Source organism: Nelusetta ayraudi, unplaced genomic scaffold (genome assembly GCF_046127955.1).
Source record: "Nelusetta ayraudi isolate G7.1 ecotype Tasmania unplaced genomic scaffold, CSIRO-AGI_Nayr_v1 ptg000095l, whole genome shotgun sequence".
Taxonomy (NCBI): Eukaryota; Metazoa; Chordata; class Actinopteri; order Tetraodontiformes; family Monacanthidae; genus Nelusetta; species Nelusetta ayraudi.
The window spans coordinates 267,872-282,055 of record NW_027466145.1 but is presented as its reverse complement, the minus strand read 5'-3'; the positions used below and the strand labels follow the sequence as shown (position 1 = coordinate 282,055).

Sequence of the window (14,184 nt, the reverse complement as noted above, 5' to 3'; positions counted from 1 at the left end):
CTTTATCTGTGGAATGAAATTCCATTGTTTTTCCTCTAAGCTGTTACCTTCCATTTCTTCTCAGTGACTGTATGAGCTTGAATGGTAGTCTATTGTTTAATGCACTTTTTCCTCTGTTTTCTTTTTGGAGCGCAGACTTCCTGTCACTTTAAGAACCGGCTTCACTCACAGAATGTGAACACTTTGATTTTTTTTTTCCCGTTTCATGGAACCAGAAGAGGAGGCACTTTCCTTTTTTTCGTTTTATGTGTTTTTGTCATATTGCTTTTGTGTTACAGTGAACTGTTTTTTTGTTTAAACACGGAAACAGTCCCGTGGTTCTTAAATGCAGCTGTACGCCACCTGTGACCCTTGATGTTATTTTTGTCTTTGTTAATTCACGCATGGTGAAAAAGTTGTATGCTTCATGCAGCACTCTTGTGAATGTACGACTCCTGTTGTTATTGTTGTTGTTGTGTTTCTGTCCATCATTTTCTACTATTTGTTTTCTAGTTGAAGGTATGAACTTATTTTTCTACTTTTTGTTGTTTGGTACTATGTTTTTTTTTTTTCTCTTCAAAGAATTATGAACCACAAAGTTTATTAAAGCTTCTGTTACTTAAGCTGAGCTCCTGTGGTGTATTTATTATCACACGCACACAGAACTTTTGTTCGTTCCAATAAGACGGCCCTCTGAGGGCTCCTTCCTTCTGTCTGAAAAATCTGTCGTCATTTCAATAAATAAAGCCGTCAGTCAGTCAGGTGACGTATGGGAGTCCCACTGACTGCAGTGGTGCAAGAGTTGATGAGTCACAACTAACATGTTGCCACTCATCTCTGCATTTTATCTCTGACTGCTGTCCTCCTGGGCTGCTGCATGGATCTCTAACTTTGCTCCGACAGGCTACTTTCTTCAGATGAACTGTTCTCCATAAAGAATACCTGGACAGGTAAACCCTCCTCTTCCTCCTCCTCCTCCTCCTCCTCCTCTCCGTCCCCCATTTACACTACCTCTTCTGGTGTTATTGCCTTTGTTTTGTTCTTATTATCCCCTCCTGCTCCTCGACGTCTCTGTTGGTGTTTTCTCAGGCAGAACTATGAATCTGATGGGCGGCATCTCTTTGTGCCTCGGTGCGCTCATGGCCGTGTGGCTGCTCGCCGTCACGTGGAGACGCTGCTCCACGTTCCTCCGCGTGGCCCTGCGGACCGTCAGGAGGGACCTGACGTCAGTGGTTTGACCGGAAGCCTCGTCCAGTTTGTTTGTTTTTTTGTGGCCCGACATTTGAATAGACATTTTTTTAAATTGTTCATCCGGCTCAGCCAGAAGACACAAAATGAAAGGAGGAGGAGCCACTGAGTTTATGTTCATGTTGAAGGGTTTTAGTGGCCACATGGTTTAAAGTCGAGTTTTTATGTCATCAGTTGGGTGTCTGACTTACAGGAATTTAGGTTTATTTGGGGAATTGGAAGTGAATTATGTAGCGAATCTATGAAATCTCTTAATCTCAGCCTTTGATTGATATTATGATGATGACAATGCTAATGATGACGATTGCCAATAGTTTTTGTGTTAGCTGTTATGTTAAGTACTTGCGAAACTTAAGTCTCTCGGCTTCCACACGCGGAAAGAAAAAAAAATAGAAATATACATGCAATTGAAATAATGCACAGATAATTACGTTTAAAAAGATGTAGAATATGAAAGATTCAAAACACAAAGAATTTATACAACAAAAAGGAAATGAAATTATTCACAGTGTTGGATCTCGCTCTCTCTCTCTCTCTCTGTGAGTGAGTGTGAGAGAGAAAGAGAGAGAGAGAGAGAGAGAGAGAGAGAGAGAGAGAGAGAGAGGGTACGTACTGTGTTGGGCTACATAAAACATGAAGAAACAAACAATATGGAGATGGTTAAAGGTCAAAAAAGGTCTGTCTTGCTGTTCCCTCTTGTTTTCGCCTGCCTGTCTGTCTGTCTGTCTGTCTGTCTGTCTGTGTGGAAGGTGTCTGGCTGTGATCCTGCGAGTTCGCTTGGCCATGCGGCGTCACACGCGGAATGGAAGCACCATCCCCGCCCTGTTCGCCCAGGTGGCGGCCAAACACCCCGACAAGCCCGCTCTGGTCTGCGAGTCTACGGGAGAGGTTAGCACTCCAACTCCATAGCTTGTTGTTGTGATTGTTGTTGTTGTTGTCGTTGTTGTTGTTTCACTGACTTGCTTCTTTGTTTTCCAAACGGCAGGTCTGGGCCTTCCGGGAGCTGCAGCAGCGCTGCCACGCCGTGGCCCACTGGGCGCTGGCTCAGGGCTGGGCCGAGGGCACCGTGGTGGCCCTGTACATGGAGAACCGCCCCCTGGTGGTGGCCCTGTGGCTGGGCCTGGCCTCGGTCGGCGTGGAGGCAGCGCTCGTCAACTACAACCTCCGACGGCGGTCGCTCCTGCACTGCATCGGCGAGTCTGGGGCTCAAGCGGTGGTGTTTGGATTGGAGATGACGGAGGGTAAGAAGGTTATGGGGTTATTATGGGCTGTACTCTAGCTGCCTTTTAAGATCTTTGTGGTTGTACCTGGTACCAGGTGCAACATATTAGTACCTACTCGGCTGAGTCAAGCTCAACATAGCGCTGGCCGCTGATTGGAATTGGTTGTCACACGATGACGCATGACAGCGAATCTTTCACAAAAAAGTGCTACAGTGACCATGTGTTTTATATTTGGGGAAGCAGACAACTAGCTAATCAGCGCAGTGGTCAAAAAAAAAAAAAAAAGCCACATCATCATTAGTTGGAGGCGGATTTGGATGTTCTGGGTGGAGTTTGTCTCCATGTGACTGTTGTGTTATAAGCTTCTTGCCGCAAACATCTGGTAGTCCATCTGAACAGTCCTGGTCCCAGTCAGTCAGGACAAAGGCGCCTTTCCAAAGATGCACATTAGGCTGATTGTGTGTGAGTCATTGTGAGTCACTGGCTGCCTGTCCAGGATGAGACCTGGCCCCCACCAGCAGAGGGAGCATCAGTTTGGAACCAGCAGTGTTGGAACTGGGGTCGATACTTCTCCGACCTCTTCCTCTCCTCCTCCCAGCGGTGTCAGAGGTGAGCAACTCCCTGCAGCCTGGCGTGCTCCTGTTCAGCTGTGGTGGGCGGAGCCACCAGGAGGAGCTCAGGAGCAGCCTGAAGGTCCAGAACCTAGATTTGATGTTGGAGGACACGCCCAGGCACCAACCACACCACACCACCAGGAAGGGCTTCAACGGTGAACCTGCTTTTCTTGTTGTTGTTGTTCTAGGCTAGGCATGGGCAAACTATGGCCCGAGGGCAATTTGCGGCCCGTTAAAACTTTTAATCTGGCTAGCAAAACTTGAAGAAATGATATTAAAAGTAAGTAAGTCAAAAAAAATGGCTGAATTTCATCCATTTTTGATTTTCAATAAGGAGCTAAATACCGTGGGGCTTCAAAGACACATATTATGTTGTAACACTTTAGTTCATTTTCAATAGAATAGAATAGAAGCACGTTTTCTACATATCCCATGATATTGTTTTTCTCCTATGAGGTGGGTCACCAAAACACTCCATCCATCTGCTCGTGCTTCAGCCCCACGGTCAAAATGTAGAACTCATTGTGGCCCATCAATCAAAGTCAAGTTTGCCCACCTTCTCAGCCGTGCATGTGTTGATGTTCTGCATCTGAAAGTGGTGGATTGCAACACCAGTCTCCTGCTCAACATGTCTTTGCCTGCCAGATGGTGCAGCTAGAATTCCCTCGGTACTCTTTATTAACGTCCATGACTCGATCGAGCGCGCACAATACGTGCACTCTCGTGATAAAACACAGAAGAAGCTGAAGGTTGAGCCTGAAAGGTGGCAAGAAGCAGCAAATGTTCGCCTCTTGTCCTCTCCTTTTTTATCTTTGGTTTTAACTACAGTCGCCAGACCAAGAGGAAAGGCCAGGTTTTAAACTTTGTTTTAAGCCAGGCTAAGTTGGGGGTGTGGTTGAGCCGTAAGAGAAAGATAGTTGATGGGGCAGAGGTCGACCCCTCTGTCATCTGTAAAACACTCATCCAGTCCAGGCTGCACATTGATTTTATGTTTTACAGGAGGGCAGGGGACTTGGAGCTTTTCTGTGATATGTGGACTTTTAACAGTGCATTGTGTGCAGTGACAGAGGGGGAACTATTTTTTTAGCGACGTGCTTGTGTAAAAAACAACAAGAAAATTATTTATTTATTTATTTATTTAGTTTGATTGATTGAATGGAAATGAGAGCGGCAAATAAATGTTATTTTTCAAAAATAAAAAAAAAATCTTCTTCTTCTTCTTCTTCTTCTTCTCTTCTTCTTCTTCTTCTTCTTCTTCTTCTTCTTCTTCTTCTTCTTCTTCTTCTTCTTCCCCGCAGACCGACTCGTCTACATCTACACTTCCGGTACGACTGGAATGCCCAAGGCAGCTGTAGTTGTGCACAGTCGGTGAGTGAGAAGCGTTGACACAATTTTTTTTCCCAAGAACACAGGGGCACCATGACCTGTTGCATACCCTGGGATGTTTCGCCCGAACACGTCTGACTGTCTTGTGAATTTCTCTTATCTATCTATCTATCTATCTATCTATCTATCTATCTATCCTGAACCTCTATTATTTTTTTACACGGATGAAAATCAAGAGCTTGATTCCTCCTCAGATTTTACCGCATTGCCTCGTTCGGCTTCCACTGCTTTGGCTTGTGCCAAGACGACGTCGTGTACAACTGCCTCCCTCTCTACCACTCCTCCGGTGAGACCCGCCGGATTATCCCGTGTTCCAAGTTCCCGACCCGACGGCGCTCTGTCGATTTCTGCTTCTTTTCTCAAGCAAACCCCGAACCTGGTTCTGAAAAAAATGGAAATAAAACTCAGTGATGACGTACACAACTGAAGAGTAACTTTTGATGGGTAGTAAAAAATCGACAGAACGGCGCCTTGCATCAACAGGGGTTTACCATTCAATACTATGATTATATGCAGATTTCACACACGCAAAAACTGCTGTTAGTCAATGTTGTCGACTGGTCGGAAACGCTCAAGTCTGTTTGACCAGAAAATTGGAAAAGTCGCTGACTTGAACGTGAAAGATCATCGAATGCCACTAAAAAAATAATTTCTGTCCTCCAATTTTTCTTGTCTTTTACCCTTTACTATGTTACTACTTAATACACATTGCGTTTTTTTGTATTTTATAAACTAAAAATTTTTATTTTGAATTTTACAAATTTTATGTATTCTACCTTAATTCTCATTTTATATATTTTCATTTTGTATGTGTGTGTGTGTGTGTGTGTGTGTGTGTGTGTGTGTGTGTGCACTGGCAGGTACCATCATGGGTGTGGGTCAGTGCTTGCTGTTTGGTTTGACCGTCGTCGTGCGCAGGAAGTTCTCAGCCAGCAGCTTCTGGGACGACTGCGTCAAACACGACTGCACTGTGAGTTCCAAGTCTCACCTTCTGGGGAAGCAAACATCATGCCGTGTTTCTCCTCCTCCTCCTCCTCTTCCTCCTACCCCCCCTCTCTCTGTGCCTAGGTGTTCCTGTACATCGGTGAGATCTGCCGCTACCTGCTGGCCCAGGCCCCCCGTCCCTCCGAGGCCCGACACCGGCTGCGCGTCGCCATGGGCAACGGCCTGCGGCCCTCGGTGTGGGAGGAGTTCGTCCGCAGGTTCTCCATAAAGCGGATCGGCGAATTTTACGGCGCCACCGAGTGCAACTGCAGCATGATCAACATAGACGGGAAGGTGAGCGCCGGTGGTCCCGCCCCCTCCGGAATCAAAGATAGCGGCCTATTACTCCCCCATTATGTAGCTCTCGTGTCACTTCCCATCATGTATTTGTAACTCGCAGGATGCATCAGGATGTGTCACCCAATCAGAAGGAGCTGAGACACAGAACATACGACGTTATGACATCACGTGGGGAATAAACGGTTCTGGAGATTTTCTGGCCCTATACAATTTTTAATGTCATTTTTTCAACGTAAAATCTTCAATAGAAGGATTTATTATGAGCTGCGTTTCAGGCTGGAGGCCCTGGTTTTTATTTTTATATTGTGGTCATGGAATGGGGATTTATTGGCTGTGGTACCTTAAATCTTATAATACATGCATACATTGAAAGTTCTTATAATACATCCATGGGGTGGGACAAGGCGCACTCCTGAGCTTTCTGTCTCATTGTCTCATGGTCTGGTTGTGGTCTGGTGTCCAGGTTGGCGCCTGCGGCTTCAGCAGCCGCATCCTGCCGGGGTTTTACCCCATCAGCCTGGTGAGGCTGGACGGGGAGGAGGGGGAGCTGCTGAGGGACTCGCGGGGACTCTGTGTGCCCTGTCGGCCCGGTCAGAGCACACACACACACACACATACCGACAGTTACAGACAGTTAGACATTGTGACTGTGTTAAATGCTAAATGCTGAATGCAGGTCAGCCGGGGATGTTGGTGGGACGGATCGACTCTTCCGATCCGCTCAGAAGATTCGACGGTTACGTCGATCGAGAGTCGACCGCCCGCAAAATAGCTCACAATGTCTTCAAGAGGGGGGACTCGGCGTACGTCTCAGGTAGGCGTGTCGCCCTGTGGCTAAAGAAAGTCCTCACACACACACACACACACACACACACACACCACACACAGAGACAGAGATAAACAGATTTTCAGGACACCACAAACAGTAAATCTCCCGCTTTGCGCTGAGCTCCTTGTTGCTAATTTCGTCTTCACACATTCCTTCTGGCTCCTGATTGGCCGACGGCGGGAACCCAGAGGTTACATCACCGCCCCTGTTGATTTTTGGCTTCGGCTCGATGGCCTGCTTTTAGAGTTGGAGGCAAGACAAGATTATTTTAAAATGCTGCTGCGCGTGTGTGCAATGTGTTTGTTTTGTTTTGGATTTTCACAGTAAAAAAAAAAAAAAAAAAATCTTGCCGCATATGTGATTTGAAAGTGCTAGTTTGTGACTCATGAGTCATTTTTCGAAGCCATAAAAGTGAATTGTTAGGGATTCATGGGGCAGATCGGGAATATTGGAAAAATATTCAGCTCCCTGTGAAGAAACTGTGATGATGATGATGATGATGATGATGATGATGATGATGAAAACCCTCACACAGGAAGAAACACGTGTAAACATACGTTGTGTAAATATTGAGGTCAGGTGACTCATCCTCACTCACAGCTCCCGCAGCTCCTCCAGGAACAGTGACTCACCCTCTCCTATCCTGCCCTGCTCCACCCTCCTCCCCCCACCAGGTGACCTGCTGGTGATGGACGAGCTCGGCTACATGTACTTCAGGGACCGCAGCGGTGACACGTTCCGCTGGCGCGGCGAGAACGTCTCAGCCACGGAGGTGGAGGGGGCGCTCAGCCGCCTGCTGGGACATGGCGACGTGGCTGTCTACGGCGTGGCAGTACCAGGTGGGGCCAGCAGGGGCAGTGGGGTAGGCTACTGGCTAGAGGCGCCACGCAGATTAAAAGATAGGTGCGTGATATTTAAAGATTTTAAAGAAGAAACAGAAACATCAAGTGGTTGCATTTTAGATTGCAGCATCTTTTACTCTATCCCCCTCCTGAGTTTGCCTGTGAGCTACAGTGGCCTGCACAACCAAACCTGGATACCTCATCCACCTTCTTCTTCAATGGTTTATTGGTTTTATGCGAGCCTTCACCCAGAAGACGAATCGCAATGTCAGATGTCAGACACTGGACCTTTAACAGCGTTTGAAACAGTCGTCTCGTCCGGCCGCTGTGCGCAGGTGCAGAGGGGAAGGCTGGCGTGGCAGCGGTGGCGCACCCCGGTGGCCACTTCGATCTCGACAAATTCTCAGCCGGCGTGAGGGAGGCGCTGCCCTCCTACGCTCGCCCGCTCTTCCTGCGGCTCGTGCCGTCCGTCGACACCACAGGTGAGTGGCGGTAGTTGCAGAGACTCGCCGAGGAAACAAGACCCCGTCCACCCCGACCACGTCAGTCTGTTTCTGTTCCTCAGGCACCTTTAAGATCCAGAAGACCAGGCTGCGGAAGGAGGGCTACAGGCCGCGGCAGCCGGCCGGTGAGGTCTATTTTCTGGACAGTCAAACAGGACGTTACCAAGATGTGACCTCTGACCTTTGTGATGCCATAGACGCGGGCCGAGTACGGCTCTGAGGCCTGAGGGAGAGAGAGAGAGAGAAGGAGGAGGAGTTTACTTTGAATAAATGCTTTATTTTGTCAACAAATGTATTGTATTTTTTGTATTTATCACACTCGACACTTCAATTCAAAAATCCAAATATCAAATGTAATATTTTTGTTTTTCGGACTAATCCAAAACCCCATTTTCGTCTCCTTCCAAACATGTGGAAGGGTCATCACAGCATCAGTTTGACAGTAAGCAGGGTTTCATGGATGTCAAGAGTTCTTTTTTAAAAATCAGTAATGTCAGGCTGTTCCAGTGGAGTGAATGAAAGAAAAGTTAGAAAATCTAAAACTTGTCATCTGGGACCTTTAAAGGTTCGACATCAACTACCTGCGTCTGCAAACCCAGAATAAAAAGGACTTTAATTTGTGACAGGAATCAACTTTCTGCTCTTGCAATAACGGCTCCATCTCCTCCTTTGTCAAAAAAAATCTGCTGTTCTAAAATAGATTTGATGATGTTCCCTTATAAGTTGTTTTTCAACGGTGGTTGTTTACATCCAACGTGCCAAAGAAAAATGTTCTAATTTATGATTATAATTGGCCTAATTATGACTCCGATTGTGTCCGTTTATACCCCTTGTGTTTCCAGAAGTTCTTTTTTTTTCTTTAGTAAAATCTGACGCAGCTGTTCTGCTGATGTTGGCTCAGTTTCTCAGCTAGCTTTCTCACGGGTTCCTACCAGTCTGAGTAAAATCACCCTGTTTGTGTGTGTGTGTGTGTGTGTGTGTGTGTGTGTGTGTGTGTGTGTGTGTGTGTGTGATAGCAGTGGTTATTATTACCATCTTAGTATTTCCGCTTGGTTCCTCTCTAAAAAGTAGCTCTGAATTCTGGGTGGAACAGCTAATTTGTGGATCAACACAAGGCGCCGGAACACCGGGATGCCAGATGGCCTGTTTGTGCAAATATCCGGCCACTGCTGTTGCTGCTGCTGCTGCGGCTGCAGGAAGCACCTCAATCAAGAAGCAGTGAACAGCGGTCGTGAAACCTGGAGAGCCGTCGTCTCCGCCGGTGTTTCTCCTCCGTCGTGTCAAATCAAACAGGTGCTGGGCCACTTGTGCAGGAGATTATCATCATCATCATCACCATCATCATCGCCGTCATCGTCGTAATGTGGCCCCGCCGAGGTGTCCTTGTGGAAAAAACAGTGAATCCTCCCAGCCAGCTGTTCGGCACAGCTCAGTTCTCAGTGGTGGTGGAATAGTACGTGGAGGAGGAGGAGGAGGAAGAGGAGGAGCAGGAGGAGCAGCTCCACCGCCGCCTGTTCGGGGGTCTTTTACTGCCTCGGTGGTTCCCTCAAATTGGTTCCGCGGCGCCTCTCTGGAGCCAAACAACCACAGAAACTTCACTCAGTGGAAAGATGATACAAAAAGTCATAAAACACGGTTCACCGTCCTGCTTCATGCCCACAAACATCTCGTAAAAAAAGACACAACTCGCTTAAAGTGCAACATTGGGTCCATTTTCAGATTTTGTTTTTCACCTACTTGGCAGCCATTCAGATTTATCATCTAGCCCTCTGTTTTCAGACACCCGCTAAAAACGTGTGGACTACTTTGTTGGATTTGAAAGGGGACAAAAAGCAGAGGTAGAAGCGGTTGTGGCGGCCGACTTTAGGAGGTTATAAGTGTTATAAGTTATAAGTGGATTTAATTTCCTCATTTCTGGGGAGTGAGTTGACTGGCAGGAGGGAGGAAGTGTGTTATTTTTGTAAAAATTAAAATAAAAAATAAAAAATGTGGAATAATATGGGACATTTAATTGTTCACAACCATAAAATGAAGTTGAGCTGCTGCTTGATGAATGGACATGGAATGCACGTGTTGGGGGTAAAAATTCATTTTAACAAAGAAAATACATCAACCAACCACTTTAAAGTAATATTACTCCTGCAGCACAGCAGCCCTGCAGATCATGTACAGGTTCCTGCAGGTAATAGGTGAAGAGCTCATGAGTCCAGACAGTGGTCAATAAAGCTAGGGAAGTCAGTGGTCAATAAAGTAAAGGAAGAGACTGTGGTCACTCAACAGAGGGCACTTTTCTGAGTGCTGAGTTTGTGAGATGAGTAAATGGTTAAACAGAAGGGACTCTTCTTCCTCCTCCAACACATCTGCTGGCAGGCGAGTTTCTCCTTGAGTTTGTCCTTTTCCTGTCCAGGTGCTCTTTCCTCCTCCTTCTTCCTCATCTATCACAGTCTTAGCGCATCAACTGCTTCTATTGGGCGCATCAGAAGAAGCCAACCAGAGGGTTGGGTCTAAATCACGACCCCTCCATGCAATCAAATAATAGCCAATCAGACAGGAGTTCACCCCATATACTCCATATGGATCTTGATTCTCTCTTGGGAGGTCACCTGGAGACTGGGACTGCTCCTCTGGCCAAACAACGGGGAATCCATGTGCATGATTGCTTGTTTTTTTTTTTTTTTCAATATTAAACCCTCTAGAACTTACTACTTTTGTACGACGTCTTCTTGGACAGACCAACACACCACACATCCTAAATAAAAATGATGAGCGTTAGCTCAAAAATAATTTTTTAAAAACGCATCTCGATAAATAATTCAGTTCACCAATGGTGACGCGGCTGCAGGCTGCGTGCTTTGCAGCTGTTTCCTTGATGCTTCCGTCTGGACAGGAAGTCAAAGTTCTGTGTCCTGCACGGATCAACAGCCGCGCGCACGTGTTTACAGGTCGTCCAAACAGACCCACCGACAGATGCTCTCAGTCTGCCTCTCACTCCGTCCGTGTTTACTCTCTCATCTGAGCGCGCGGCGATAAAGGGAAAAGATCTTAGTGGTCGTTTGAGGCGCCGACGTGTGCGGCAGTTTGCGCTGAGGCAGCAGCTGAAGCCTCGCTTCGCCCTGCGGCGCCCGTCTGACTTTAAGGACCCCGTGATTTACGGCTAATTCTGCTGTCCCGCGGCCAAATTCCTGCCTCCGCTCGTCACTTTCACCGTGTCGCACCACTTCCTGCCGGAGCTGCTGCCGGTCCGTAATTTGTAGGTGAGAATATAGGGGGGGGTTGGGACCACGGGGGTAATTAGGCTACGATATTGTTTTGTAATTATCTTGTGCGAGGCGTATCGCACATACCCACTCATTTGCGCCACTTTAGGTGCGGAGAACATGCAGCTGAGGGGGCCCAAAGTGCTGCAATCACACGACTTGGAGCAGCCGCTGAGGTGCAACCGTGGAAGCTACCGCGTTCGTCTGGCATCTGCAACTTAAAGGTCCAGTGTGTAATATTTGGCCTGATTTTTAAGTTTTCTATCGGTAAAAGCTTAATATGCTGCCCACTAATGCATTAATAAACGTGTGTACTCGCAGTACAATAAAAGCAATTTGGTTTTCCTCCCCAAAGAATGGTTCTTACTTATCTACATAACAATATACAGCAACAGTCTTGGTCCCAGTAAGCTGCCATCTTGCGCCACCGTATTTCTAAGGAAGCCTGGTGTGGACAATCCAGATCACCTGACGCATTTCATAATTAGGGTGACTGCTCGCATCCTCAAATAAACCGACGAAGAAGAAGGTGGTATGAGGTATCCAGGTTTTTGTGCACAGGCCAACGTAGCTCACTGGCAAGTTTGGGAGGGGGAGGATGAGTGGGTGAGCGCTGCAATCTAAAATGAAACCGCTTGATGTCGCTGTTTCTTCTCCAAATCTCCAAATAGTACACACCTGACCTTTAAGTGCAGGACAGATTAGTAAAGAAACAAATATCCATCCTTCTAAACGTCTGTTGGAAAACATTTCTTTATTTCACTGCTCAAGTCAGACATGCACAAACAACTTTTAAAGGCCTCGCAAGCAGCCGAGCAGCGCATTGAGCACAGAAGACAGAACACGGATCCTCTCCACTGGTTTCCAGTCGGTGGTTTCATTAAAAGGTCTCATTAAAGGCAGAATTCACAAGTGTTTCACAACAACAGTGCGTGTCTCCAGTCTGCTGGTGAACTCCAAAGGAATGAGAAAAGTCCGTCTTTTACTCCCTCACATGCAAGGCTTTTTCAGAAGGCTTGAAACCACACGTCTGAAAACCAGCAGGGTGTAACCCCGCCTTCGCCCCGAAACAGCTGGGAGTGACTCCAGCACCCGTGAGACCGCAGGAGAAGTGTTTCAATGTCAATCAAAGATAGATTGATGGATGAATGGATGGATGGATATTGCTTTTCACAAACTGAAACTGGACAAATTGCTGGTGCACAGGGTGGGAAAAGAAATCTCCCTCCTTCACGGCGGATTCTTTGTTGACATGTGAAGCTCAAACAAAGCCTCTTTTTCCAGAAGGTCCTCAAGTCATGTCTGGCAGCACAGCGGGACTTCAAAGCGTCGCCCTAATGCAGGCTCTCACACTCAATGTGTGTGTGTGTGTGTGTGTGTGTGTGTGTGCGTGCAGCGCTGCCATGCACATGCAGGACTGTGTGCATGTGAACTGCAGCTTTTCTTTGTCTCCGTGGCTGAGACATGATGAAACACATCAGAGCGGTGCAGTAGCAGTTCCGTGTGTGTGTGTGTGTGTGTGTGTGTGTGTGTGTGTGTGTGTGTGAGAGTGCATCGGCAGCAGCTGCATGTGCAGAGAGATTAAGACTGTGAAGGTGATGACAATGACTGTGTCGGGTGGAGTTCTGCTGCTGCCTGTTCCTTCCCTCTGTCCACGAGGGTCCCGAGTCCGCGGCTGTGAGACTCAACAGGGCGTCGCGTCGCGGCCAGGAGCTGGATTCTGCGGCTGGGGCTCTAAGGGATGAAAGGGTGGAGCGGCAGGACCTCAGTTTTCCGGCTACCCCGAACAAAGCACGTCGCAGGGAATCGTATATTGCGCACCTGTCAAATGTCACAACTTCACATCCTTCTTGTGCCTTTGTTTCACTTTCATCTAGTAACGCAAGCAAAACAAAACTTGTGTAGACGCTCATGCACTGTGTCCTGAAAAGGTTCCGTGGTTCTGTGCCGTGTGGACCTCTAGTGTGAGCTGCATGCTGGGATGTTGTGTGCAACCGCAGGAAGAGTGGGAGGGAACAGCGGTAGAAGGGGGGGGTTTCAACATCTGCAAATGATAAATACGATGGAATGAAAGAAGGGCAACAGAGACAGAGAGAGATGAATACGACAAAGGTCGATGGTTAGAAGATTGGTAAAGCACAAAATATAGATGCATAATACAGTATTTTAATGTATCAAGTGTTTTTAAGGACCTGTAATTTAACTACAAATTGGTTACAACTTTGACATTAAGTCTTGTTACCTGCTCCAGACACTGTGCTAGCTCAAATGTGCTAGAACAAATAGTGGCTGCTCAATGCTAGACGCTAAGGAGGCATGCTAGCCTGCCTGCGAGCTTGAGTCAAAAACTCACAGAAAAACAAAAATTCTTCTTTCTGCAACCTTTCACTGAAGACTCTGGGAACAGTTTTTCACATTCAATTCTTCAGTTCTTTATTTTACAAATGAATGGAATACAGAATAGATAGATAGATAGATAGATAGATAGATAGATAGATAGATAGATAGATAGATAGATAGATGGATGGATGGATGGATGGATAGATAGATAGATGGATAGATAGAAATTGATAAATAAATAACAAGATGAAAGATATCCAGGCCCTGTCTTTATGCTAACACAATGACCCACAGGGCGGTGACGGTGGTTCCTGGTTGGGCTCGAGCTTGCTGCAAAAGCTGCCGACGAGGAGTCTGTTTGTTTGTTTTGACTTTGCGAGCGCCACAGAGCGCCACAGTTTCGTCGGCACACTTCACAAACTGCACAATCGCTCTTTGTGCTGCTGCCACTCGAGGCCGAGGCCGTTATCAGACATAATCTGCGGTTCGACGCCTCAACAAGCCTCTGCAGTCGAAATGGAAACCAGCCAAAAATGCACCAGCAGACCCGAGAGATGTGAGCCAAAGGCTCGCTCGCCCTCTCTCTCTCTTTCTCTCTCCCTCTCTTCAGCCTGGGCTGATGCGAAAGCATACGGAAGACCCGTCCCCCCTCAGGCTACCATGAAGGGTTTTTTTTTTT

The 14,184-nt window shown here is 47.0% G+C and overlaps 1 protein-coding gene across 1 annotated transcript; it reads left to right on the top strand.

Annotated features, from left to right (window-relative positions):
• Window positions 1-799: 799 nt before the first annotated feature.
• Window positions 800-8,803, top strand: LOC142902556 (long-chain fatty acid transport protein 1-like). Its single transcript, XM_076047748.1, has 14 exons — window positions 800-929; window positions 1,069-1,204; window positions 1,977-2,115; window positions 2,213-2,468; window positions 3,049-3,219; window positions 4,363-4,432; window positions 4,645-4,736; window positions 5,311-5,420; window positions 5,519-5,728; window positions 6,198-6,324; window positions 6,411-6,548; window positions 7,238-7,402; window positions 7,741-7,887; window positions 7,971-8,803. Exons 2-14 carry the CDS (start codon window positions 1,077-1,079, stop codon window positions 8,126-8,128), a joined length of 1,911 nt encoding a protein of 636 aa, XP_075903863.1. The 5' UTR covers window positions 800-929; window positions 1,069-1,076; the 3' UTR covers window positions 8,129-8,803.
• Window positions 8,804-14,184: the final 5,381 nt, after the last annotated feature.